The sequence below is a fragment of the Hemitrygon akajei genome, chromosome 4 (assembly GCF_048418815.1).
Source record: "Hemitrygon akajei chromosome 4, sHemAka1.3, whole genome shotgun sequence".
NCBI classification, from domain to species: domain Eukaryota; kingdom Metazoa; phylum Chordata; class Chondrichthyes; order Myliobatiformes; family Dasyatidae; genus Hemitrygon; species Hemitrygon akajei.
Window position 1 is genome coordinate 38662112 of NC_133127.1, and position 24427 is coordinate 38686538.

The 24427-nt window shown below is 40.1% G+C and overlaps 2 protein-coding genes across 7 annotated transcripts in view; one reads left to right on the forward strand and one right to left on the reverse strand.

Moving 5' to 3' along the window:
- Nucleotides 1-24427, forward strand: part of LOC140726264 (uncharacterized protein C4orf54 homolog) — a 61042-nt gene that overhangs the window by 32357 nt on the left and 4258 nt on the right. For 4 of the 6 annotated variants that reach the window (XM_073042404.1, XM_073042402.1, XM_073042401.1 and 1 more), the window contains exon 3: nucleotides 1232-6799. The exons of 1 other annotated variant lie outside the window; for it this stretch is intronic. The gene's annotated coding sequence lies outside the window, so the exon portion shown is untranslated. Of the gene's footprint in view, nucleotides 1-1231; nucleotides 6800-23179; nucleotides 23295-24427 lie in introns of those variants that run through there. One more of the 6 variants, XM_073042405.1, reaches the window with a different exon arrangement.
- mttp (microsomal triglyceride transfer protein) overlaps nucleotides 19988-24427 on the reverse strand; it is a 47248-nt gene continuing 42808 nt past the window's right edge. Inside the window, exons 17-18 of the mRNA XM_073042409.1 lie at nucleotides 23203-23373; nucleotides 19988-22269 (exon numbers count right to left, since the gene is read on the reverse strand). Coding sequence (XP_072898510.1) covers nucleotides 22104-22269; nucleotides 23203-23373 — 337 coding nt within the window. The 3' untranslated portion in view covers nucleotides 19988-22103. The remainder of the gene's footprint in view (nucleotides 22270-23202; nucleotides 23374-24427) is intronic.

Consider the following 24427-nt stretch of genomic DNA (forward strand, 5'->3'; position numbering starts at 1 on the left):
AGGTGGCCAGTCTGAAGAGGTAAGGGGAAGGAGGGGGGTGATCGGCAGATGGAGAAGGGGAGAATGGAGATAGCTGGGAGGTGATAAGTGGATGCAGTAAAGGGCTGAAGATGAAGCAATCTGATGGGAGAGGAAAGTAGAGCATCAAACCAAGTGAGGGAGCTGGGGACATGAGGGGAAGAGGTCCCGGTGGGAGGAGTGTGTGGCTGATGGAGGAGCGAAAAAACTGGGTAATGGGAGCTGAGCTGTATAGGACAAACTGGTATACCAGGAGGAGAGAGAGAGAGAAAGGGGGCAGGTGGGGAGAGTTTACTGTACTTTGGAAAATTCAGTCTTCATGGCATCAGATTGTGGACTACCCAGGAGGAACATGAGGTACTGTTCCTCAAGCTTGCTTCAATCCAGCAGTGAGAAGTCCGAGGACAGACAGGCAGGTGTGGGAATGGGAAGGGTCATTAAAATGGCTGGCAACTGAAAGATCCACTCTCCATGGAGGCTGGAGCATGGGTGCTTGGCGATGCTGTCAGCTAGATAGCACCTGGTCATTTGGTGAGATGATTTTTCTTCACAATTAGAACTTTCAAAACAGTATTGGATAATTCACTGACAAAAAGTTAGTAAATTGGTTTATTATTGTCACAGGCGCCAGGTATAGTGAAAAACTTAGTTTTGCATGCCATCCATACAAATAGCTTCATCACATCAGTGTGTTGAGGTAGTAAAATGAAAAGGCAATGATAGAACGCGGGATAAAATGGTTATAGTCACAGGGAAAGTGAAGTGCAGGCAGGCAATAAGATGCAAGGCTATAACAAAGTAGATTGTGAGGTCAAGACTTCACCTTATCAAACAAGGAGAAATTCAATAGTCTTAAAATAGTGGGATAGAAGCTGTCCTTGAGGCTATTAGTATGGGCTTTCAGGCATTTGTATTTTCTGCTTGATGGGAGGGGGTAATAGGGAATGTCTGGAATAGGTGGGGTCTTTGGTTATGTTGGCTGCTTTACTGAGGAAGTACAAGACAATGAGGAACAAATTGATCACTTGGCCAAAGAGTTGTCCTGGCTGCACTGGACTGGATGATTTCTTCCTGTGGTATAATATTTGGCTATTCTTTATCATTTATGGCCTCATGGCGTCTATCTATTTATATCTTTTAAGTGGAATAACAGATTATGCATGTAGCTATGTAATTTTTGAGACTAATTCTGGTATTATCTATGTTTGTCTAGGAGGAGATGAGAATGAAGAAATTTGTAAGAAGATTGCTTTGCAAAGCAAGGAAACTTTTTTAAAACATCCTTAATATTTTCCTATTCTAAAATGTAGTTATGTGTGTTTACTATAATTGCATTACTGTTCAGAATAAAACCAAGCTCCCTTTTTTTTGGAAACATATACAAAGGTTATTTTATGCCAAATCATTGATGCTTACAACCAACACTGGCTATGTCTGAGTTTTCACTCAACACAGTTTTAAAAATGGCTTGTAAATGGAGTAAAGTTTGTGTGTTACAGCACTTGAGCTGTACAAGGGTCAATGCAGTGAGCACTTGATAAGCTAATGTCCTGCTTTTGAACATTCAGCAATACTCAGTGATCCTGCCCAAAAGTGTGCTTGTTCTGTATTTGCAATGCCAGAGGACTCAAGAAGATACTATTGCAGTCAAAACCTTATTTATTTTCTCTGATAAACTGTAAGAAACAAGAAAGTAAAGGATAATGTTGTCTGCTTGATAGTGATTCCCCAGGTCCATACCTCAACCGTGCAAACTTTTATAGAAGTTTCAAAGCATCAATCTTTAGCAAGAGAACTGTACAGAATGTGTCTCTGGTTCACAGAGTCCCTTGTCTGATTTTAGATTATTAAACTTTGATTCAAGTTCTCTGACCTTGTTCTAGAAATAACTAGATGCACATTTTATCACAACTTTGGCACTATTTGGGGATTACTTCACCTCATCGTATGGAAGTATTTTGCTTGAAGCTGCTTAACTTTATTTTAAGCAAAAAAGTCAATTGAGTTAGCATTTGGTTTCCATGAATGGTTCAGTGTTCATTTTCAAACGCTGAAATGGTGTAAACTGCATGGGTCCCAACCACAGATAAGAATAAAGTCAGACACATTAACCACAATAATAGTAACGATAGAAAATTGTAGCCTTGGTATTTTATTGCAAACCCTTTCCATTTTGCTCTTTATCATTATAGTCACTTATACAACTTGCTTTCTAACCAGGGAGTCAATCCTCTGGGTGCACTTATTAGGATATATTGCGATGATCTGTGCTGGAAGTGTAATATTATTATAACCAATCTCATTTACACATTTGCTTTAACCACCCAGCTGGAATCTACATTTAAGTTGCAGCCTGAAATCAGGATTTCCAAGCAATCAGCACAGAATACTGTGCATATAGAATACAGCTATATCTTAATGCTTGCATTTCAGGTTACAATTTCAGATTTCCTGGTTACTGTAGTCTCATAGTCCATAGTAGTATTTATGTATATGGATGATCCTCTCAGCTTGTCAGGGAATGTGTGGTCAGATACAGAGCCTTCCTGTTTACATCATTTCCAACGTTTCTCAGGGTTTCTATCAATGCTATTTGCACTACTGTTGTATCAGGTGAGAAATATCAGCTACATATTATGTCACCAGTAAGGCAATAACTTACTCAATTTTTTTAATGAATGTTGGAAATACTCAGATGCTTGGTGGCAATGAGAGGCTCTGTGTACCCCTTTCTGTAGCCAGTAATTCTCCAGCAGACATTTCATTTGTCCCCATGGTGACAATAATGACAGTCAGTGAGTGGTAGAGATTGTGTTGGGGCATTGCCTTTTAACAGGCACACCTGTTTCACTGCACACTTTGTGTAAAGCACTTTGCTGGGGCTCAGTTTCTTAGACAGACATTCCCAACGTTCATGTATGATTTGTCCGGAAGCCACCGCTCAGATTTGGGTGATTTCCAATTTGTTTATTAGGTTGGTTTCCAACTTCCCTTCCCAGGAACATCTGCAGGGAAATCCCACAAATTCAATGAATTTTCAAATGCTCTTGGCTGATCCCTAAAATCCCTCTGGCTATTTAACGCAAATCAACCTGTAACAATAAAACTGACCAGTCAGTCCATCTCCTGTATTTTTGCTGTGGTACTGAGAATTAGTCTCTCAAAAATGTCCAGCGGTTTCAGACACAGCATCAATGTTCAGAAAGGTGCTGTGGACAAGGGGCTTCAGCCTTGCAGAGACTGAAGCAGCTGTGTTTGGTCTTGGAAGAGAAGATAAGGGGGAGAGTTAATAGAGCTGCTCAGAAGTAGGAAGGGTTTTGATGGAATAAACCTGGAAACACTGTCCTGTGGTGTAAGAAGGATCAGTAAGCAGAGACCAAAGTTTAAAGGCATCAATTATACAGCCATGAGAAAACTGGAGATTTTTTTGTAGTGAGCTATGATCTGGAATGCATTGACTGAAATGTCAGAGGCTGAACATTCAATTGTAAACATCAACAGGGCATTGTAAAAATGCTTGAGGGGTAGGAGATACCCTGATAGGCCCAGTACCCTCTTTACATGTGGTAACATTTTAAGTGTTTCTCTCTAATCCACTCTTGTTCTGCGAGGCTCCAGGATCCTGCATACATCTTTCAGGCTAATTGATAATCCCTGATTGCAAATTCTTAACCACTGCTGGACTTGCCTTTGGCTCTCAAAGCCCTAAACTCTGGAATTTACTCCCTAACTTCTGTACCTGACTCTCCTCCTCCAAGATGCTTTTTCAACCTCCCTCTTTGACAGGCCCATAAGCAGTTGTTCCCTCTTTTGTCTGTGTTAGATAAACACAAATGTAGAACTGTGGTGTTATGGAACATAAATTGCTACCGTTTTAGCCCATAGTATATGCACTTTCAGATGAAGTAGTCCAAATGGCACAAAACAAACATTTTATGTACTTCAAAGTCACAAAGCAGAAATTTCAATATCCCACTCCATTTCAGATTCAGATTCAGTTTATTGTCATTTAAAAACCACAAATCCAATGCAGTTAAAAAATGAGACAACGTTCCTCCAGAATGCACTTAGCATTTAGCACTTAGTATAAAATGTGTGGCTCTAAAGTTAGGGCAAGGCCTTTTGGGGGAGATCAGGAAACATCTCTATGGATAAAGGGCAGTAAAAGTTAAGTGTTGGGTTTTACAGATCTTATTTACTGTTGTGTTTTTTTTAATGATAGGATTTGGCCAGTCTTCAAGTGGTTCCTGCTAACTAGTAATCAAGATAGTTTCTTGTCTAAAGTTTGGCTGTCACTCAACAATTTCTCTGATGGTTTTACTCCTTGAGATCCTCAGCAAGGGATTGAAAATTATGCAGTGACAGGTGCATGTCTCAGGCTAACATTACAGTGGTTGGGGATGAAATGAAATGTTGTGAATAAAAGGGAATTTCTTTCTCTATAATTACTGATTGCGAACATTTTTGGACTGCAAACATTGACAGAAAACAGACATTTTCCATGTAAACCCATGCTATCCATTGTCCTTATCTACACTATTTCCCATCTCTGAATGCCCTTAAGAAGATGTTGGTAGGTCACCTTCTTGAATTACCGCAATCCTTAAGTGCAGTTCAGAAAGGAACTCCTGGTATCTTTGATGGACCAGTGATAATTTTCCAAGTCTGGATGGTATGTGACTCGAGAACTTGTGGGTGCCTGACACCCTTCTGATTCACAGTGGTAGAGGTTGTGAGTTTGCAATGTGTATTTTTTAGCTGGTATGCACAACATCCACTATATGTTGGTGGTGGAGGGAACAAATGTTTAGCTTGGCAGAAAGACTCACCTGGATTAGTCTGTTTTATCTTGCATGGCGCTAAACTTCTGGAAATTTGTTGGAACTGCAGTCATCCAGGCAAGTGGAGGGAAAAGCTTAGGAGGTAAGTCATTCATCGTGGCCACTTGGTGACTATTTCAGTTGATTTTCTGGTTATTGGTGACATCCATATTGACGGTTGGAGACTGGGTGATGGAAATGTCACTGAGTGTCAATAGGAGGTGCTTGAGCTTTGCCTTCACCCCCAATTTACCTCCTTTGGAAAACTCATCACAGCTCAGGGCAAGCCAATGTTTTGTGTCTGGACTGCAGGAGATCCCTCAAGCCAAGTTGGACGAAGGTTGAACATTCATCTTCTATATCTACCTGAATTCCTTTTTTTTTTTGGTTTCAAATTCAATTTAGTAATCGTTTCTTTGAAAAGCACAGAAGGAAAAGGAACACCAGATCAACTTCTCTGCTCTGGGAAGTTCAAATAGAGGAGTTCTGACAAAAGGTCATCAGATCTTTTTCTCTCCACAGACATTGCCCGAGTATTACCAATGTTCATCATTTATAGTTAATATCTCCAGCATCTGCAGTTTTTCCTTTTTTTTTTTAGAGTAGTTCTTGGCTGACAGCGAAAACAGAAGAGGAATTTTCCTGGGTCCTTAGAAATCAGATGGGTAGGATGTTCCCTGTAATAAACCCATTCAATTTTCTAATTCAAAGCAAGGATGTTCTTTGGGAATTACCACCAGGGAAAGACTCCCATCTCTCCACGCCCCAATAATTATTAATGATACTATTCATCTATTTAAAGTATCTCTTAAAGCAGTGAAATTTGCATATATACCCATACTCCTTAAGAGAGAACATCACATCGGTGTTGTCATAGTTTGTGTCCTGACTTTCTGTATACTGACTTGCCCCTTGCAGTCTAGAAAACCTCAGCAGTGGAGCAGGAGAATGTCCCAACACTTCCTTGCAACTGAACTGGCTGTGAAAGAGTATACAGAAGTGAAAGTTTGCAATGTTACATCCTCAGGGAAAGATCTGCACAACACCAGGGGGAGAAAAAACACACATTGTTTTGGCCACAACGTTACTGCATTCCATTCCACATTTGTTGACACCACTCTGAAGTATTTGTAAACTGATAGGGCAAGCGGCTCAAATACCAGCTCAGTCAGTTGAACAAGGAGGGAGTTCCAAATCTGGCACTGCCCCTGTCTGGTTTAAGATGTTACATTATTTGTGTGGAATGTGAACTGTTCACAACTGTTGTCAAATTTCAGAAGCTGCTGAGGCTCAAAACTTTGTTAAAACTGCCTATGTTTTTCTTCTAATTCTTTTCCGTCACCTTGGTGCTTTCAGTGAATTACTTAAAACCTCAAGTACAAGACCACTGCCCTGGGTGGATTGTGATATACTTTTGTACACCCTCCCTCCACCCAGCTGAATTCTGTCATGTTTGCCTTCTGCAGTCGCACTGTTGAAGTTTGATATTGTCTAGTATTTTACATTGTTTCCCCAAGTATGCAAATTGTGTGAGAGCATGTGAGAAGGTGGTACGAGATGCGAGGAAGATGGCTGGTGCTGTGACCCAACTGTGAAGCCACCATAGTTTAACATGGGATGATTGAACACAAAGCAGCGGAGAGAGGAGCAGTTGGTTTGAGAGCACGAATGGGGTAGACATGAAAGGAAATGAAATTGAAGAGGAATTTAACTGCAAAAGTGGACAGAGGAAAATCAGCCTGAAAAGTTCTCATAATAAGGATGAAGCAACATAGACATTGTTACAAAACTGGAAATTGCACTAGTCCAGTGTTGCACAAAAGGAAAGTATTTTTAAAGTGTTAATAGATGGATTGTTTCATATCCCTTTATAAAGCCAATATGGAAACTAATGTATTAGCCAATGATTTGTATGTATTGGATTTGCCTAATAAAACTCATGTAATTTTCCAGTGACAGTTTATTTTGTTTGCTTCTTCTCTGCAGTTATTCATTAGGTTGATGGAATTATCAAGTCATAGAGTCATACCTCAAGGTAAATATTCTGGTAAATCAGTGCTGAATAAATTGATAATTTAACCAAGGAAATTAAAATTTTATGTATGCTAAAAAGTATAAAAAATGAACTATTAGATTATTTGTTTGGAACATTTAATTAACGCAGCAAAGTCATACAGTTTACCATTAACTCATAATTTTTCAAAGCACTTTACTGCTAATGAAGTAATTGTGAAGTAGGTCACTGTAAATTGTTATGCTGGACTTTTCTTTCTCAGGAGATCATTCTTAATGGGTTCTCTGCCGTACCAGAGTCCCTGCATTTCTATTTAGAACTTAAGTAGAAGGAGGAAAAGGACATTTGATCCAATGAACATATTAAATGAATGAGTATAATGAAGACTGAAAATTGACAGACTCCAATGAAAGATCCATGAACTGGGTGAAGAGATTTCTTATTGTCCCAGTGTTAATAGTCACCCTAAGATCATGTCCAATAGCTCCTGTTCCCAGGTAGAGAAACCAAGCTTCAACATCTTACTGCAGCTCTTGTGCAGGATTTGCCATAGTTAAAGAGAAATGAAAGCAAATTCCACGGTAAACCAAAGACATAAGATGAGCCTCAGTTATTAGGAGAAGCAAATAAAAACGTTCTCCCTGGAGTATTTATTTTGCAGTCCTGTTCCAAGTATCACAGTTTCAACAAGGTAAGCACAGAGAAACTGTTTCCAGTAGCAGAAGTGAAAACAGAAAACAATGAAAATGCACATAGGTCAGGCAGCATCTGGGGAGGGAATCGACATTCCAGAAGAGTCCATAACCAAAGGACAGTGCTGGAAGGGAAGTGGCTAAAAGGGTGGAGCAAGCAGATTTAGTGAGAGCATTCATAACTGTGGGTAGTTTTGGGCTCCTTATCAAAGAAAGACTGTGCTGGCATTGAAAAGGGTCCAGAAGAGATACATGAATGATTCCAGGAATTAAAGGGTTAACATGACATGAGTTGCACTTGAGGCTCTGGGCCTGTACTCGATGGAATTTAGAAGAATGAGGGGAGATCTCATTGAAGCCTATCAAATATTGAAAGGCTTAGATAAATGTGGAGAGGATGTTTTCTATAGTGGGGGAGTCTAGGGCCAGAGGGTGGTGAATCTGTGGAATTCATTGTCACGAGCTGCAGTAGGTATACTTAAAGCAAAAGTTCATTAGTAAGGGTGTCAAAGTTTACAGGGAGAAGGCAGGAGACTGGCAGAGGGATAATAAATCAGCCAAGATGGAATGGCAGATCAGATGCAATGGGCTGAATAGTCTAATTCTGCTGCTATGTTTTATGGTCTAAGAGTGGTAGATTTACACAGTCCAAGGAAGGATATTTGCAAGGCAGTAGGAAAAGAACAGGAGAATGAAACTAACATAAGGAGTCTATCAAAGTGTCAATACATTTTGGTTTTAGTTGAGTTTTAAGGGAATGGTCCTGCTGACGTTTTTTTTTGCTTCATCCTATCTTACATTCCTTCGTCAAGATGTTTTAGTGACACATGCCAACAAGTTGACCTGATTACAGTCAGTTCAACAAGGTTGATCTGTCTTTGAGCTTTTGATACAAAGCAGAAACCAAATGAACCAGTCATTGTGCACATGGAACAGAAAGGCTTCACTCTTTTGAGTAAAGCTAAGTGAATTACAGGAAGAATTAGCTGACAGTTCAAGCAGGCTGAAGATGATATTTAAGGTACTGAGCCGTGTTGCCAGCACTGGAATCCAGAGCAGGTGTTGGTGGAATTGACATGTAAACTGAAGTGAGTGACAGGAGAGCAAGATGAAACCTGAACTCACTGAACTACGATTTCTTCCTTGCAAGCAGTAGGCCTCTCAAACAATTATGCAGACAGATGAAAGGAAGTGATCAACGGAAGGCAAAATACCCCTGAATTTTGTAACATCCCTTTCAGACACCACAAGGTACTTTGCAGCCAAAACAAAAATACTCGAGGTACAATCACTGTTAACTTGCACTCAATGATTCAATTTCTTCCCTCCACCATGAGATTTCTGAACAGTCCATGCGCCAAAGGGACGGTTTCTGTGCTGTGCTGTTGTATGTCCCAGAGCTGCACACAACACTCCACTTACACAGAGTAAGTGCTTTATAAAAGTTCATCATGACTTCCTTGCTCTTTGAATTCTACTGTCTCGTTTTGTTTCATCCTGCCATTATTTAAATATACCCCCAGATGTCCCTCTTCCTGAATTCCTTTGGTGTGTATTGCCTCTTTTCATTTTCCCCAGAACTTCACTCTGCTCTGCTCACTATTGTGGCTGCATGTTTGGTTCAGTTAAATTTCTTGGTTGTTGTCAACTCCCCAAGATGTCTCAATACATACATTTAATGTCAGAGGAATGTATACGATATACATCCTGAAATTCTTTTGAGTTATTTCACATCCTAAGCTTCCCTTGAGAAATTTCAGGTTCATGCGATGAAGATTTTGTTCAAAGTTGTGTAAGGGCAAAAGCTCTGGGTTTTACACTGGATTGACAATGATGCAATGGCAGTGTCATGGCACTGTTGAGAATGGAAATTGGTCTTTCAATCCAGCTAGTCCAAACCAGCCAGGATTTCCATCTAAACTATTTTCATTTACCTGTGTTTGGCCCATATCCCTCTAAATCTATCCTATCCTGCACCTGTCCAAGTAGCTTTTAAATGTTTTTATCGTACCTGATACTTCCTCTGCAGCTTGTTCCATATTCTGACCACCCTTAGTGAAAAATTACCCCTCAAGTTCCTATTAAATCTTTCCCCTTTCACCTTAAATCTGTGTCCTCTAGTTTTAATTCCCAAGCCTGGGGGAAATAAAAGCTGTGTACATACTATGTATGCCCATCATGATCTTATACACCTCTATAAGCTCAACCTTCGTGATCCTATGCTCCAACGAGAAAGTCACACGCTGCTCTACTTCTCTCCGTAACTCAGTCCCTCGTAGATGAATAATGGAGTGGTTGCTCCGCATCCTGGTATGGAGGCTCTGAAGCACTGAATCACAAGAGGCTGCAACTCTATCACAGGCCCTGACCTCCCCGCCACTGAAGATGTTTTCAAAAGGTGGTGTCTCAAGAAAGTAGCACCATCACCATCTGGGACATGCCCTCTTCTCATTACCGCCATCGGGGAGGAGGTACAGGATCTTCATCCAATGATTAAGGAACAACTCCTTCCCCTCTGCCATGAGATTTCTGAAGTGTCTATGAACCATAAACACTACCTCATTATTATTCTTCTTTGCATTCTTAGTAATTTATAGTAATTTTATGCCTTTGCACTGCTGCCGCAGCAACAAATTTCACACCACATAAGTCAGTGATGATTATCCTAATTGCAATTCAAGTCTGCAACAGATTGGGTGAGCATGCAATTTGCAGAGGAACCTGTAGGTGGCAGCTTTCCTCGTGCCTGCTGCTGCTGTTCTTGCTGATATAGGCTGCAGGTTTGGGAGCTGCTGTAAATTTATGAATTATATATATCTTCCATTGAGCCCTCATATTTTTGATCCATGGGACAAATGCAGCAAATAACTTGGTTCAGCGCACAAACTGCCGGAGAAACTCAGCAAGTCAGGCAGCATCCGTGCAGGGAAATGGACAGTCATTTCAGGTCAGGATCTTTCATCAGGACGACAAAGAAAAAGGGGAGATAGCCAATATAAAATGGGGGTTGAGGGGTGGAGCAAGGACTTGCAGGATCCAGGTGAGAGTGATAATAGGGTTATGGAAAAGGGGAGAAGAGTGGAAATGATGTGAGAAGCTGTGTGGTGATAGGTGGATGTGAAGTAGATGGAATCTGATAGGATAGGACTTGATGGGCCAAATAGCCTAATCCTGCTTTGTGCAAATGAATCTGGATTTATTATGTCTTACGGTTTAGTAGAGAGGATAGTGAACCTTAGAATAAAGGGAAGGAAGTGAGGAGGGGAACTGGAGGGATATGTGGGTGGGCAGATTGAGGATGATGGGGTTGATGGGATAAGGGTAAAATGGGAACACAAAGGAGTGGTTACTTGAAGTTAGGGACTTGGATGTTCATGCTAGCAGGCTGGAGACTATCAACGTCCTTGGAGGCAACCTACGACATTGAGAAATCCAGCTACCAGTGCAAGAAAAAGATAATAGGTACTGTAAAACTTTCTGAACATCTGATCAGCAAACTGGTGTCCTCAGATGGCCAGTGGCAACAAGGATATTTAAGGCAATGGTATCTATGTCAGAACTCCTGGCACTGCTCTGTAACAGGAAACTTTCCCGTTAATGCCCTCAGCTCCACTGAAACATAATCTGGGTTAGAAGAGCCAAAGGTCTGAAGGAGTGGGAATATTTTAACCAGGCCAACCTTGGGGACCTCCTATCTCAAACATGAGAAAATAATTGTTGGAGCAGACCAAACTGATGCTCACAGTTAAGAATGAGTGCTTGTAATCAGGTGAGATTTCCGGAATTCATTAATTAACATGTATGGGTGCACTTTCACCATGTCCTTTATAGGGATGAAAAAGGAGGATAATCTCAGTTATGCTGCAGAGAAATAGACCTTGTGTCTATGCCAATCACCATGCCCATCCCTACTAATCCCACTTCAAAGTCAAAGTAAATTTATTATCAAAGTATGTACATGTCACCATATACTATCTTCTTGCAGGCACCCACAGGAAGATAAAGAAATACAGTAGTTTACTTAACATCAGTACTTACCAAGGAGAAGGGCATGGAGAATAGGGAGATCAGTACTGAGTTTATTGATATGCTAGGGCTTCTTGAGGTAAAGGAGAAGGTAGTGTTGGATCTCTTAAATAGCATTTAGGTGGAGAAGTCCCCAGGGACTAATGGGACATACCCCAGGTTATTCAGAGAGGCAAGAGATTGCTGGGGCCCTGACCAATATCTTCATGTCTTGTCTAGCCACAGGCAAAGTTCCGGAGAACTGGTGAGTAGCTAATGTTGTTCCATTATTCAAGAAGAGAACCAGCAATAACCCTGGAAACTATAGACTGGTAAGCCTCACACCAGTGGTAGGGAAGTTACAAGAAAGAATTCTTAGGGATCAGATTTATGAGCATCTGGAATACCATGGGAGAACCATGTAGTTTTGTGCAGGGCTGGGCGAGTCAAGTCTTACTAACTTAATTGAATTTTTTGACAAGGTGATGAGAATGATTGCTGAAGATAGAGATGAGTATGCTATCTACATGGGTTTTAGTAATGCATTTGACGAAATTCCCCATGGAAGGCTCATCCAGAAGATTAAGGTGCATGGGATCCATGGTGAATTGGCCTTTTGGATTCAGAACTAGTTTGTCCATAGAAGACAGAAGATAGTGGTCGAAAGTTACATCCTTCCTACAGCTAGGTGACTAGAACTGCACACGATACTCAAAGTGCAGCTTACCTAAAGTGCTATACATTTGTAACATGATGTCCTAACCCTCTGTTCTCAATGCTACAGCAGAGAAGAAAAGCATGCCAAGCACTTTCATCAGCACCCTACCTACCTGTGTTGCCACTTTTAGGGAATTATGTACTTGTATCCCTAGTTCAACAGCACTCCCCAGGGCCCTGGCATTTGCAATGTATTTCCCGTTCTGGATTAATTTGCCAAGAAGTAGCAGTTCACACCGGTCAGAATTAAACTCCATCTGTCATTTTTTGTCCCACTTTCCCAGATAATCAATATCACTAATAACTGTAATAAAGAGCTAGACAAAAATGTGAGTGATTGATGAAGTTGTTGATTTTATTGCCACACAGTAATTGTGAGCAACATTGAGCCACTAGGTAAAGAAGGATGTGCTACCCCTGGAGTGGGTCCAAAGGAGTTTCACATGGATAATCCCTTGAAAGAAAGGCTTAATCAATGAGGAGCATTTGACATCTCTAGAATGAGAAGGGATCCTATTGAAACCTACCTTCTGAAAAGCTGAGTCAAGTAGATGTGGAAAGGATATTTCCATCAAGAGAGTCTAGGTTCTGAATGAAGAGATGTCCCTTTAAATCAGAGCTGAGACAGAATTTTCTCAGTCAGAGGGTAGTGAGTCTGTGAAATCTGTTGCTACTGATAGCTATGGAGACCAAGTTATCGATAAGTCCATAACTGGTAAAGGATTAAGGGTATGGTGAGAAGGCTGGAGAATGGGATTGAAAAAACTAGCCATGACTGAATTGCAGAGCAGACTCGATGGGCTTAATCATCTAACTCCTTATGGAATATTGAATGGGAAGGCAGAATATATTTACAGGGAAGCGACTCAAACAAGAGGCAGAGAATGATATACAAGGCTCTGCTGATAGGAAGACCCCAATGAATAAACAGCCATTCTAAAGAAAGGACTATGCATTGCTGTACTAACACATCTGTTCTAACAGTTATCTGGATACTTTTCACACCAGTATGCCGTAATTGTAGTCATAGAGAACAAAAGCAGGCCCTTCGGCATAGCTCGTCCATCTTGGCCAGGATATCGATACAAACTAATCCCACTTGTCTGTTTAAATGTCTTAAACATTGTAATTGTACCTCTTGTCGTTACTACCATAGGGGAGGAGGTATGGATTCAGAAACACTCAATGATTCAGAAACAGCGTCTTCTCCTCTGCCATTAGATTTTCTGAATACTCCATGAACTGAAGAACACTACCTAGTTATTGTTTTTTTAAAGTATTTTTCTAACTTAAGGTAATTTTATGACTTTGCAGTACACTGCGACTGCAAAACAATAATTTTTACATCATATAATAAATCTGATTCTCTACCCACCTCGATTGCTTTCTCCGACAGCTTTTTCCACAGACCTACCACACACTGTAGAAAAACATCCCTCGCAGGTCCTCTTTAGACCTTTCCCCTTTCACCTTAAATGTATGCCCTCTAGTTTTACCTCCAATTTTGAAAGATTGCTACCAATTTCCAATTTCATTTTATCAGTTTACAAAGAAAATGTAAATATATATTACCTTAATCCTGTCTTTTGTATGCACCAAAATGCCATATTAAAACCATATTGTGTATAGTTTATGTTTAAGTTACAGTATGTTTTTGTAAATGCCATTCATATGATGCAATGTGGCTGTGATGCTGCTGCCAGTTTTTCAAGATCAGAATCAGGTTTAATATCAATAGCATATGTCATGAAATTTGTTAACTTAGCAGCAGCAGTTCAATGCAATACATGATAATATAAAAAAGTAGATCATTTACAGTAAGTATATATATGTATATTAATTAAAAATAGTGCAAAAACAAAAATAATAGAAAGGTGAAGTAGTGTTCATGGGTCAATGTCCATCTAGGAATTAGATGACAGAGGGGAAGAAGCTGTTCCTGCATCGCTGAGTGTGTGCCTTCAGGCTTCTGTACCTCCTTCTTGATGGTAACAATGAGAAGAAGACTTGTCCTGGGTGATGGGGGTCCTTAATAATGGACGCCGCCTTTCTGAGACACCGCTCCTTGAAGATGTCTTGGATACTGTGGAGGTTAGTACCCAAGATGGAGTTGACTAATTTTACAACTTTGCACTTGTGCACGAATGTACTTGTGCATGTGACCATAAACTCGACTTTAACGAGTTTGATTTCATAGGTTGACAGGAACAGGTGGAGGTGACTCAGCCTCAATGGCCCTGCTGTGGCTTGCTGTTGAATTATGCTAATACCTTACCCAATCTTTTTTATTTATCTCATTTTATTACAGTTAGCGTAGTTATAAAATAAAGTCCTGTGTATGCCATCCTTTATTGGAGTGAACAACCAGAGATGTTTCCCCAGGGTAGAAATGGCTAATAGGAGGGGGCATAATTTTAAGGTGACTGGAGGAAAGTATAGAGGAGAATGAGAGAAGTAAGATTTTTTTACACAGAGTGATGAGTGTGTGGAGGACCATCCAGGTTTGATGGTAAAGGCAGATACTTTGGGGACATTTAAGAAACTCTTACATAAATGGATAGAAGAAAAATGGAGGGCGATGTGGAAGGGAAATGTTAAATTGATCTTAGAGTAGGTTAAAAAGTTGGCACAACGTCAAGGGCCATAGGGACTGTACTGAGCTGTAATAGCCTATGTTCTGTGTTTAATTTTAATGTTTTATAGAGTGTTCTTCATTACCTATAGTTTTTGTTTCCCTGCTTTAATTCTAGCTATTTAAAGTTTACTGTTTTATTTTCAATATTATTGTTTAGGCTTCAGTCTTTGCTCACCTTTCAGAACAGACAAGAAATTTCAGAAGTAACTTGGGACTCATTGGCTAACTTGCATCTGTCTGCCTGCACTGCACTTTCTCTGTAACTGTAACACTTTATTCTACATTATGCTTTTGTTTTCCCTTGACATTCCCTCAAGAAGTTATTGTAATGAAATGATCTGTATGGTGGACAGTCGTCCTTCTTGATATAATATGACCATAATGTGATATTCCTTATATTAGTTGCCCAGTAATAGAATCTGAAATTAGGTAAAGCTAGACCACGATCTTTATTTTTCCTTTGAAGAAAGATTTTGTTCAGCCGGGGTTGTTTATTATTCCATATGTAAGAAGAGAGAATTGAGTCCAAAGAGTCGAAAAAACTCTTTGGAATAAAAATAGGCAAAGCTTGGAAAAGATATAAGAATTTAGGTAACACATTCATTTTAATAGAATTAATACGGCCTAACAAGGATAAAGAAAGAGGAGACCATTTACTAAATAGCAGTAATGGAATAAAATTAGCTTTATACAAATGTTTAAAATTTTTAGTAATAGTTATTCCAAGATAAGTAAACTGATTAGTCATAATTTTAAACGGAAGATTGGTGTTTATTGGTATCTGGTTGTTTAAAGGAAATAATTCGCTTTTATATAAATTCAACTTATAACCTGAGAATCAACTAAAATTGAGAGAATAAAGAAAGAGTGGAGGCTAAGGAGTCATTCACATTGGAAATAAAAAGTAAAATATCATCTGCATATAAAGAAATTTTATGAATAGTATTACCTCTGGTGATACCTGAAACATCCTTGGAATTACGGAGTGCTATGGCCAGAGGTTCTAGAGCCAAAGCAAACAACAGAGGACTAAGGGGACAGCCTTGTCTAGTACCTCGATATAGGTTAAATGGTTTAGAGAGTTGAGAATTAGTAAGAACCTGAGCTGTAGGTGAGAGATATAATAGTTTAACCCAATGAATAAAATTAGGTGCAAATTTAAATTTTTCTAAAGTCTTGAATAGATAATTCCATTCCACTCTATCGAAGGCTTTCTCTGCGTCTAAAGATAATATACATTCTGAAACCTTGTTAGAGGGGGAATACATCACATTTAATAAATGCCAAATGTTAAAATATGAATAGCGGTTTTTAATAAATCCAGTCTGATCCTCTTGTATAATGAACAGTAAAATATTTTCAAGCCTGCGGGCTAAAATTTTAGACAGAATTTTAGTATCTACATTAAGTAAGGAGATTGGTCTATAGGAGGAACATTCAGCAGGATTTTTATCTTTCTTCAAAATAAGCAAAATAGTTGCTTGATAAAAGGATTGCGGAAGTTTACCTAATTTAAAAGATTCAGAAAAAACAGCGGATAATTGAGGTATAAGTAGTTTAGAAAAGGTTTTATAAAATTCACAAGGAAAACCGTCTGGTCCTGGAGTTTTACCAGAGTGAAGAGCCGCAATAGCTTCGGCAATTTCGGCACATGAAATGGGTTGATCAAGTTGGGACAAGGTAGGATCAGAAAGTACTGGAATATCAATTTTACTAAAGAAGCTGTGCATTAATGTGTCATCTGAAAAGGAATCAGAACTATAAAGCCTTGAATAAAATTCTCTAAAAGTATCATTAATTTCAGAGAGATCCGAAGTCTTGAAGCCGTCAATCTTAAAAATCTCTGTAATTTGTCTGCTAACTATTGAAGACTTTAATTGATTGGCTAACAACTTACCTGATCTGTCTCCATGTATATAAAACTGACATGCTCAGAAGGGATGGTTTGCACCTGAACTGGAAGGGGACTAATATTCTAGCAGGAAGGTTTGCTAGTGCTGCATGAGTGGCTGGGGTGGTGTTAAACTAGAGTTGCAGGGAGATGGGAACCAGAGCACAAGAACAGATAGTGGAGTAGTTATGGAGAATGATGTTGTTAAGCCTACGTACAAAGCAATGCACACAAAATGCTGGAGGAACTCAGCAGGTGAGACAGCATCTATAGAAAAGAATAAACAGTTGACGTTTTGGTCCAAGACCCTTCTTCAGGTCTAACAGGTCAAGTATGGTGGGACTAATACTCTGAGCTGCAAATATTTCAATGCAAGGAATATTGAAGGAAAGGCAGAGACTTAAGGCATAGATCAGCATGTGCAATTATGACATGGTAGCCAATAGTGAGACTTATGGTGGGGCAGCTCAATGTTCCTGGGTTCTATTGTTTGAGGCTTGATAGACCAGCAGGGATTAAAGGAGGAGGGGTAGCATTACTAGTCAGGGAAAATGCCAAGGCAGTGCTCAGTTAGTACAGACTGGAGAGCTTGTCAAGTGAGAGATTATAGGTAGACCTGAGGCAGAAGGAAGGTATGACCACATTAATGGGGCAATATTATAGACTACCCAACAATCCGTGGGATTTAGAAGAGCAAATGTATAGAGAGATTGCAGACTGTTGCCAGAGACATAAGGTTGTGATAATAGGTGATTTTAACTTTACACCCATTGACTGGGACTCCCATACTGTAGAAGAGCTGTTCGTCAGCTGTGTTCAGGAAACTTTCCTTAATCAATATATAGAAGTCCCAATTAAGGAGAGTGTGATACTAGATCTCCTATTAGAGAATGAGACAGGCCAGGTGACATAAATTTGTGAATCTAGTGATTATAATGTCATTCATTTGAAGGTAATTATGGAAAAGGATAGGTCTGGTTCTCAGGTTGAGATTCTAAATTGGAGAAAGGCCAGTGTTGATGGTATCAGAAGGGATCTAGCAAGGTAAGTTGGGACACATTGTTTTCTTGCAAAGGTGTACTTGGTAAGTGAGAGGCTTTCATATGTAAAACATTGTGAGTACAGAACTTGTATGTCCCTGTCAGAATAAAAGGCAAGGATAAAACATTTAGAAAACCTTGGTTTTCAAGAGATATTGAGGTTAAGAAAAAGAAGGAGGTGCATAAAGAGAACACTTAAGAAGTAAATCTGGATGGCTAAGAGAAGACGTGAGGTTGCTCTAGCAGACAAAGTGAAGGAGAATCCTAATGGTTTCACAGACATACACTATTAAGAGCAAAAGGATAGCAAGGAACAAAATTGGTCCTCTTGAAGATCAGAATGGGAATCTATGCATGGAGCCAAAAGAGATGGTAGAGATCTTACATGGAATTTTTGCATCTGTATTTACTTAGGAGATGGATACAGAGTCTGTAGGTGTGAGCGGCAAGGTCATGGACCCTACTAGGTTACAGAGGAGAAGGTGTTTGCTGTCTTGAGGTAAATTAGGGTGGATAAATCCCCAGGCCCTTGTAAGGTGTTCTCTCAAACCTTGTAGGAGGCTAATGCAGAAATTTCAGGGGCCCTAGCAGAGATATTTAAAATGTTTCTTAGCTGTGGCTGAGGTGCCAGAGGAGTGGAGGATAGCTAATGTTCACTTGTTTAAGAAAGGCTCTAAGGATAAGTAGGGAAATTATAGATCAGTAATGCTAACAGTAGTAGTGGATAAATTATTGGAAGGTATTCTAAGGGATTGGAGATAAACATATTTGTATAGACAGGGACTGATTAACAGTAGTCAAAGGGGATTTGTGTAATAGGTCATGTCTAACCAATCCTATAAAATTTTTCAAGGCAGTTATCAAGAAAGGTGATGAAGGCAAGGCATTGGATGTTGTCTGCGTGGGCTTTAGAAAGACATTTGACAAGTTAAAGAAGGTTCAGTTGCTTGGCATTCAGGATGAGGTAGTAAATTGGATTAGGCATTGGTCTCACAGGAGAAGCCAGACAGCAGAGTAAATGACTGCCTCTCTGACTGGAGCCTGTGCCTAGTGGTGTGCCGCAGGCATTGGTGCTAGGTCATTTACTGTTCGTCATCTGTATCAACAACCTGGATGATAATATAGTAAACAGGATCATCAAATTTACAGATGACACCAGGATTGGGGGAAGGCGAGGAAGGCTATCAAAGTTTGCAGTGAGATCATGACCAGCTTGAAAACTGTCAGATGGAATTTATGGTAAGTGTGAGGTGGTGCACTTTGGGAGGAAAAACCGGGATAGGACTTGCATGGTGAACAGTAGGACCCTGAGGAGTGTGGTAGAATGGAAGGATCCGGGAACACAGATCCATAATTCCTTGAAAGTGGCATCATAGGTGCCTGTAGATAGGGTTGTAAAGAAAACTTTCGGCACACTGGCCTTCAAAAATCGAAGTATTGAGTACAGGAATTAGGATGTTATGTTGAAGTTGAAAAGACATTAGTGAGGTCTAATTGGTGTCCACCTACATGGACATTAGATTGGAAGAGTGCAGAGAAAATTTACAAGGATGTTGCTGGAACCTGAGGACCTGAGCTATAAGGGAAAGATTGAATAGGTTAGGATTTTATTCCCTAGAACATTGAAGATTGAAGGGAGATTTGATAGAGGAAGACAAAATTATGAGGGGGAACTTTTTCATTCAGGGGACAGTGAGAGTGTGGATCACGCTGCAAGTGGTGGGTATGAAGTTGATGTCAACAGTTAAGAGAAATTTGGATAGGTACGTGGATGTGAAGGTTATGGGACTCTATGGTACAGGTGGAGATTGATGGGACTATGCAGATTAATGGTTCAGTACAGACTATGTGGGCCGAAGGGCCTGTTTCTGTACAGTAGCGTTCTATGACTGTATGTGACAATGTTAAACCAAATCAGCAATAATAATTTTTAACAGCTATAAAAAAATTGCAAAGTACAAACTATTGAATTCTATTTAATTCTGGTTCACAGCTTATATTTTCCAAGTTCCATTCTGAGTCTTAGTGTGTGCATAACTATTATTCCTGACAACTTCAGGTGACCAAATGCTGTAGTTGCCAGCTCCAGGAATTAAAGGTGAATCTTCAGCCCTTTATTGGGACAGAAATCATACAGAGAATAAACAAATGATACTTTTATTTTCATTGTTTTTATTTGTTTATTAGGTTTTATTAGTTATAAAAACATTGGAGATGGGCTAGTTAAATGAGAATCACCCAATTGGATCAAAAGAGTCTGCTGTTTCCTGATTGGTCATGAACGATGATGAAAATGATGTCTCACCAATGGAAAGAGCATGAGTAAGACTGTGAAGTTTGAGATGCTTTAAAAATCCTTGAGGCACTTGCCCAGCTAAAGTCTGTCACGTCAATTAAAAGGCCCCAGATCGCTGATTGTGTCAGTTGTGTCCAATTGGAGAGGACAAGTGTTTCAGGAAATCCTGGTTCAGAAATCACCGGCTGTGATGGTTTTTAATTCCACAAAATGTCACTGGAATTGTAAATAACACTTCTGACACACGTTGCTACTGTAGACGAACCTAAATATTTCTTCTATGCTCATCCATGCTCCTTCTCCCACCCTCATTTACATCATTGGCTGTGTCGGAACTTACAACTGTTTTACCCTCTGGACTGTGAGCTGTTCAATCTCACCCTACATTTTAAAAAAACCTTTAAATACACATAAAAAAGTAAATATCACAAAGGTATTAAATTAACACACACAGCCATAAAGGGAAAGTGAATTGATCTGAATTGAACAAATAATTCTAAATGTCATTCTTGGAGTTATCAGTGTGTTTTACAGAAATTCTGTTCTCCCTCTAAGTCTTTGTCAACTTTGGATTCAAGTTACCTAGGAGAGAAGTGTGGATCAGGAAGGATCCACAGGCTTCATCCAGAACTGTACTTCACTATCACTTGTAGAGAGCCTGAGAAGGTCATCTCCACTCTCCAACAGGTGGTGGTAAAAAATATACTGGCCAATGGGTGCCACTACCACTTGGAAAGTGGACCATCTCCAGGTAACTGATCCCAGAGACTTTCAGGGTATCGTCTCTGACTGGACCCAAATTCATATGGACCTTTCTTTGTCCATGTTTGGGGTCTTGGCAATGTTCACCTTTTGCAAATGACCTTGGACGCAGTCCACATAGTACCTAGATGCACAGGAAAGGGAGGCTATTCCCTCTGGAAGGTAGTCCACTACTTCATCTTGGGTGATCCAATTGGTTGAATGAGTTTCCTTCCATGCTACTAAATCATACTGCATGAGCAGATGGCTCAGAAAGGTTTCCCCTGAAAAGAATCGAATATAATTTCCAATTCCTTTCTGTTTCAGGTAAAGTTTCACCTGCTTTTCACAGCTTCGCCATCTATCTCTGCTTGTTTTCTCTCTCTAACTGCTCATTAGTTAACCAGAAGGCTTTCTTTGTAAGCATGAGGATCACGTCTTTTCAAGCAATCCAAGTCTCTTCATATCAGAGATACTTCCTTTGTTACCCCCCACCGTTTTGCATAAGGTTAACCTTCTTTTCCCACTTCATCGGTTCTAATGAAGATCTTCAAACCCGTTTGTCTCTCTGGATGCTGCATGACTTGCTGAGTGATCCCAGCAGCGTTTTCTTCTCGGCCCACTGTCACTACTTGCTGAACTGCAGCTCTTCACAATCTGTTTGTTGCAGGGAGGGTTGGACAAAGGAATAATTTTAACCTGATACATCCAACAGGAAACTGAAGCAGAAACCATTTAACAGCAGTAAATGTGAGCTGTAAAAGAAACTAAGACTTGGCATGACCTAGCCGATATTTATGTCTCCTTCAGCATTTCTGAAGCAGATTATCAAGGTATTACCTTGTTGCTTTTTTTTTGGAAATTCTATGCATAAATTGGCAACTGTTTTTCCTATGTTTTAAGAGTGACTTAAATTGTTTCTTTGATTGTAAAGCACATCAGGATGTCCTGAAAGATAAGAACGCAAGGGGGTCTGTTTCCTGAAACTAACTTTTGTTAAAATTATTCACTTCATAAGGTTTTAAAGATCTCTGCAGCAGGCAGACAGAAGACCTCTTTCCACATTTAGAATCACTTAACAATTCAGACTCGTTTCCTCCTACTTGCTGGGCAGTTGGTGCCAGCTTCCTCCAATCTCTGGTTTTTATTTTATTTTTGCATCTTCCCCTTGTAGGGTCTGTCATAAGTGACAGATCACCCCTTCTCATCTTCCCCCCTTCCCACCTCTCTAATCTCAGAACCAGTCCGATGAGCTTGACTCTGTCGCAAAGACCCTTCTGCACATGTCGGAGTTTTCCTGGTGGAGAGGGAATTCTGATCCAGGTATCACAATTTTCCTGCCTTTCCGAGAGATGTATGATTGTCCTGATGATAGTCTTTCATACTTGGTCACAAATTGCCTGTAAAGTCAGACATACTGTATATTAGCAAAGCTCCTTGGTGCCCACATTTCAGAAGTGTATCTATACTCTTCAAAACATTCAATCAAGATCATGCATTTGGAAAGGTTATGTATCATAAAAGGTTATCGAACAAGAAACTAATTCTTTCTTTCTCCACAGATGCCATCTGGGCTGCTAACTACTTTCAGTATTTCTTGTTCTACTCTTAATATCCAGGACTTAATATTGTGATCCTTTCCTAAGAAAAGTGTGACCTCCATTTGCACCACACTCTACCATGGCAGCTATGGATCTACTACTCATGGTAATGGGCCAAACGCCAGGAAATGGGACTGGTGTGGTTAGGACATCTTTGGCATGGATCTGTAACACCAAAATGTCTGTTTCCATTCTGTATAACTCTGTGAAGCTCTGAGGCCTTGGATCGCAGAGGAAAGATTCTGCACAAAAGAGAGCCTCCTCTACAAGTCTGACAGACAATTGGATGAAAGAATAGGGCAACCAATTTTAATCAACAAATTAACCCCTTTCCTCCATCTACTGCATTCATCTGTGTTGTATATGGATGCTGTGTTTCCATCTAGTACAGAAACAGGCTATTCGGCCCAACTGGTCCATGCTGGTGTTTAATTAATTGGGACCTCCTTCTCCCTCTTTCTTCCCACCCAGCTGGCATTTGATTCTATTCCTTTCTGCTTCATGCATGGGGGTGAGTTCCACTTCCTCCCAACCCACTTATGAATTCTCTGTTGGACTCATCAGCAACTATTGGATATTTTTAGTACCTACATAATTCCAGTCCCACCTGCAAGTAAAGAAAACCCCCCTTTCAGCTACTATGCTGAACCCCTTCATAACTTTAGAACATCACTTAAGGTTATGCTCTAACCTTTTCTTTCATTGACAGAACGGAATTGGTTTGTTTCTCACCTGAAAGGAAACTGGTCTTTGACCATCTGCATACAGACAAGGAAGGGGTACTCAGAGAACTTCACAGTGGAGAGAAAATCGAGCAAAGCCTCCGATTCCACACTCACTTCCACCCCGCTCTGTACAAACAACGAGTCCACAGCGATGTTGCCGACTACGACCATTGCACCCCTTGAGGGTAAATACAAAAAGTCGGGTTTAGGCTGCTACAATGAACAATGAATGTGCACCATGTAATATTGGACTCAATAACATCTTATTCGTACTTAATACCAAATAATATTCTTTTATGTAAAGACTGGCTAAGCTCCTTGTGTTTCTGAGCTGAAAAGGTGTTTACTGTAGCATCTAAGAAGCAAGCGTAATAAAAAACGCAGAATTGTATACTATACATAAACACAAAAGCTTCTGTGGATGCTGGAAATTCAGGTGCTGATCCAGATCCAAACAAAATGCTAAAGGAACCCAGCAGGTCAGGCAACGTCTGTGGAGAGGAATAAAGAGCCAACATTTCAGGCCGAGACCTTTCATCAGTCCAGTCCAAATCCAACCCCATACGGAATTCCGTAGCGGAACTTAGACAAAAATTTATTTCAGCAATGTTCCAATTTGGTGGGCAGAGCTCCGGTAGTCCATCTCAGTCAGCAGAGCCCTCTAAATCCATCTTCATACAAGTCAAGTCAAGCTTATTGTCATTTCGACAATAATCTGCTGGTACAGTACACAGTAAAAAAGAAACAACATACCTCCAGGACCCGGGTGCTACATGAAACAACACAAAACTATACTAGACTATGGGAGACAGCACAAAGCTACACTAGACTACGTAAAACAACATAAAAACTGCACTAGACTACAGACCTGCACAGGACTACATTAAGTGCACAAAACAGTCCAGGGCAGTACAATAATTAATAAACAAGACAATAGGCACAGTAGAGGACAAATTACAATATAATAATAAATGATGTAGATGTCAGTCTAGACTCTGGGTATTGAGGAGTCTGATGGCTTGGGGAAAGAAATTGTTGCACAGTCTGGTCGAGAGAGCCTGAATGCTTCAGTACCTTTTGCCAGATGGCAGGAGGGAGAAGAATTTGTTTGAGGCGTGCGTGGGGTCCTTCACAATACTGTTAGCTTTGCAGGTGCAGCATGTGGAACTCCACTGTAGGTTTTTGTCAAAAAATTCACTTGGCCAGTATTCGCATTCAGCCTGATGAAGGGT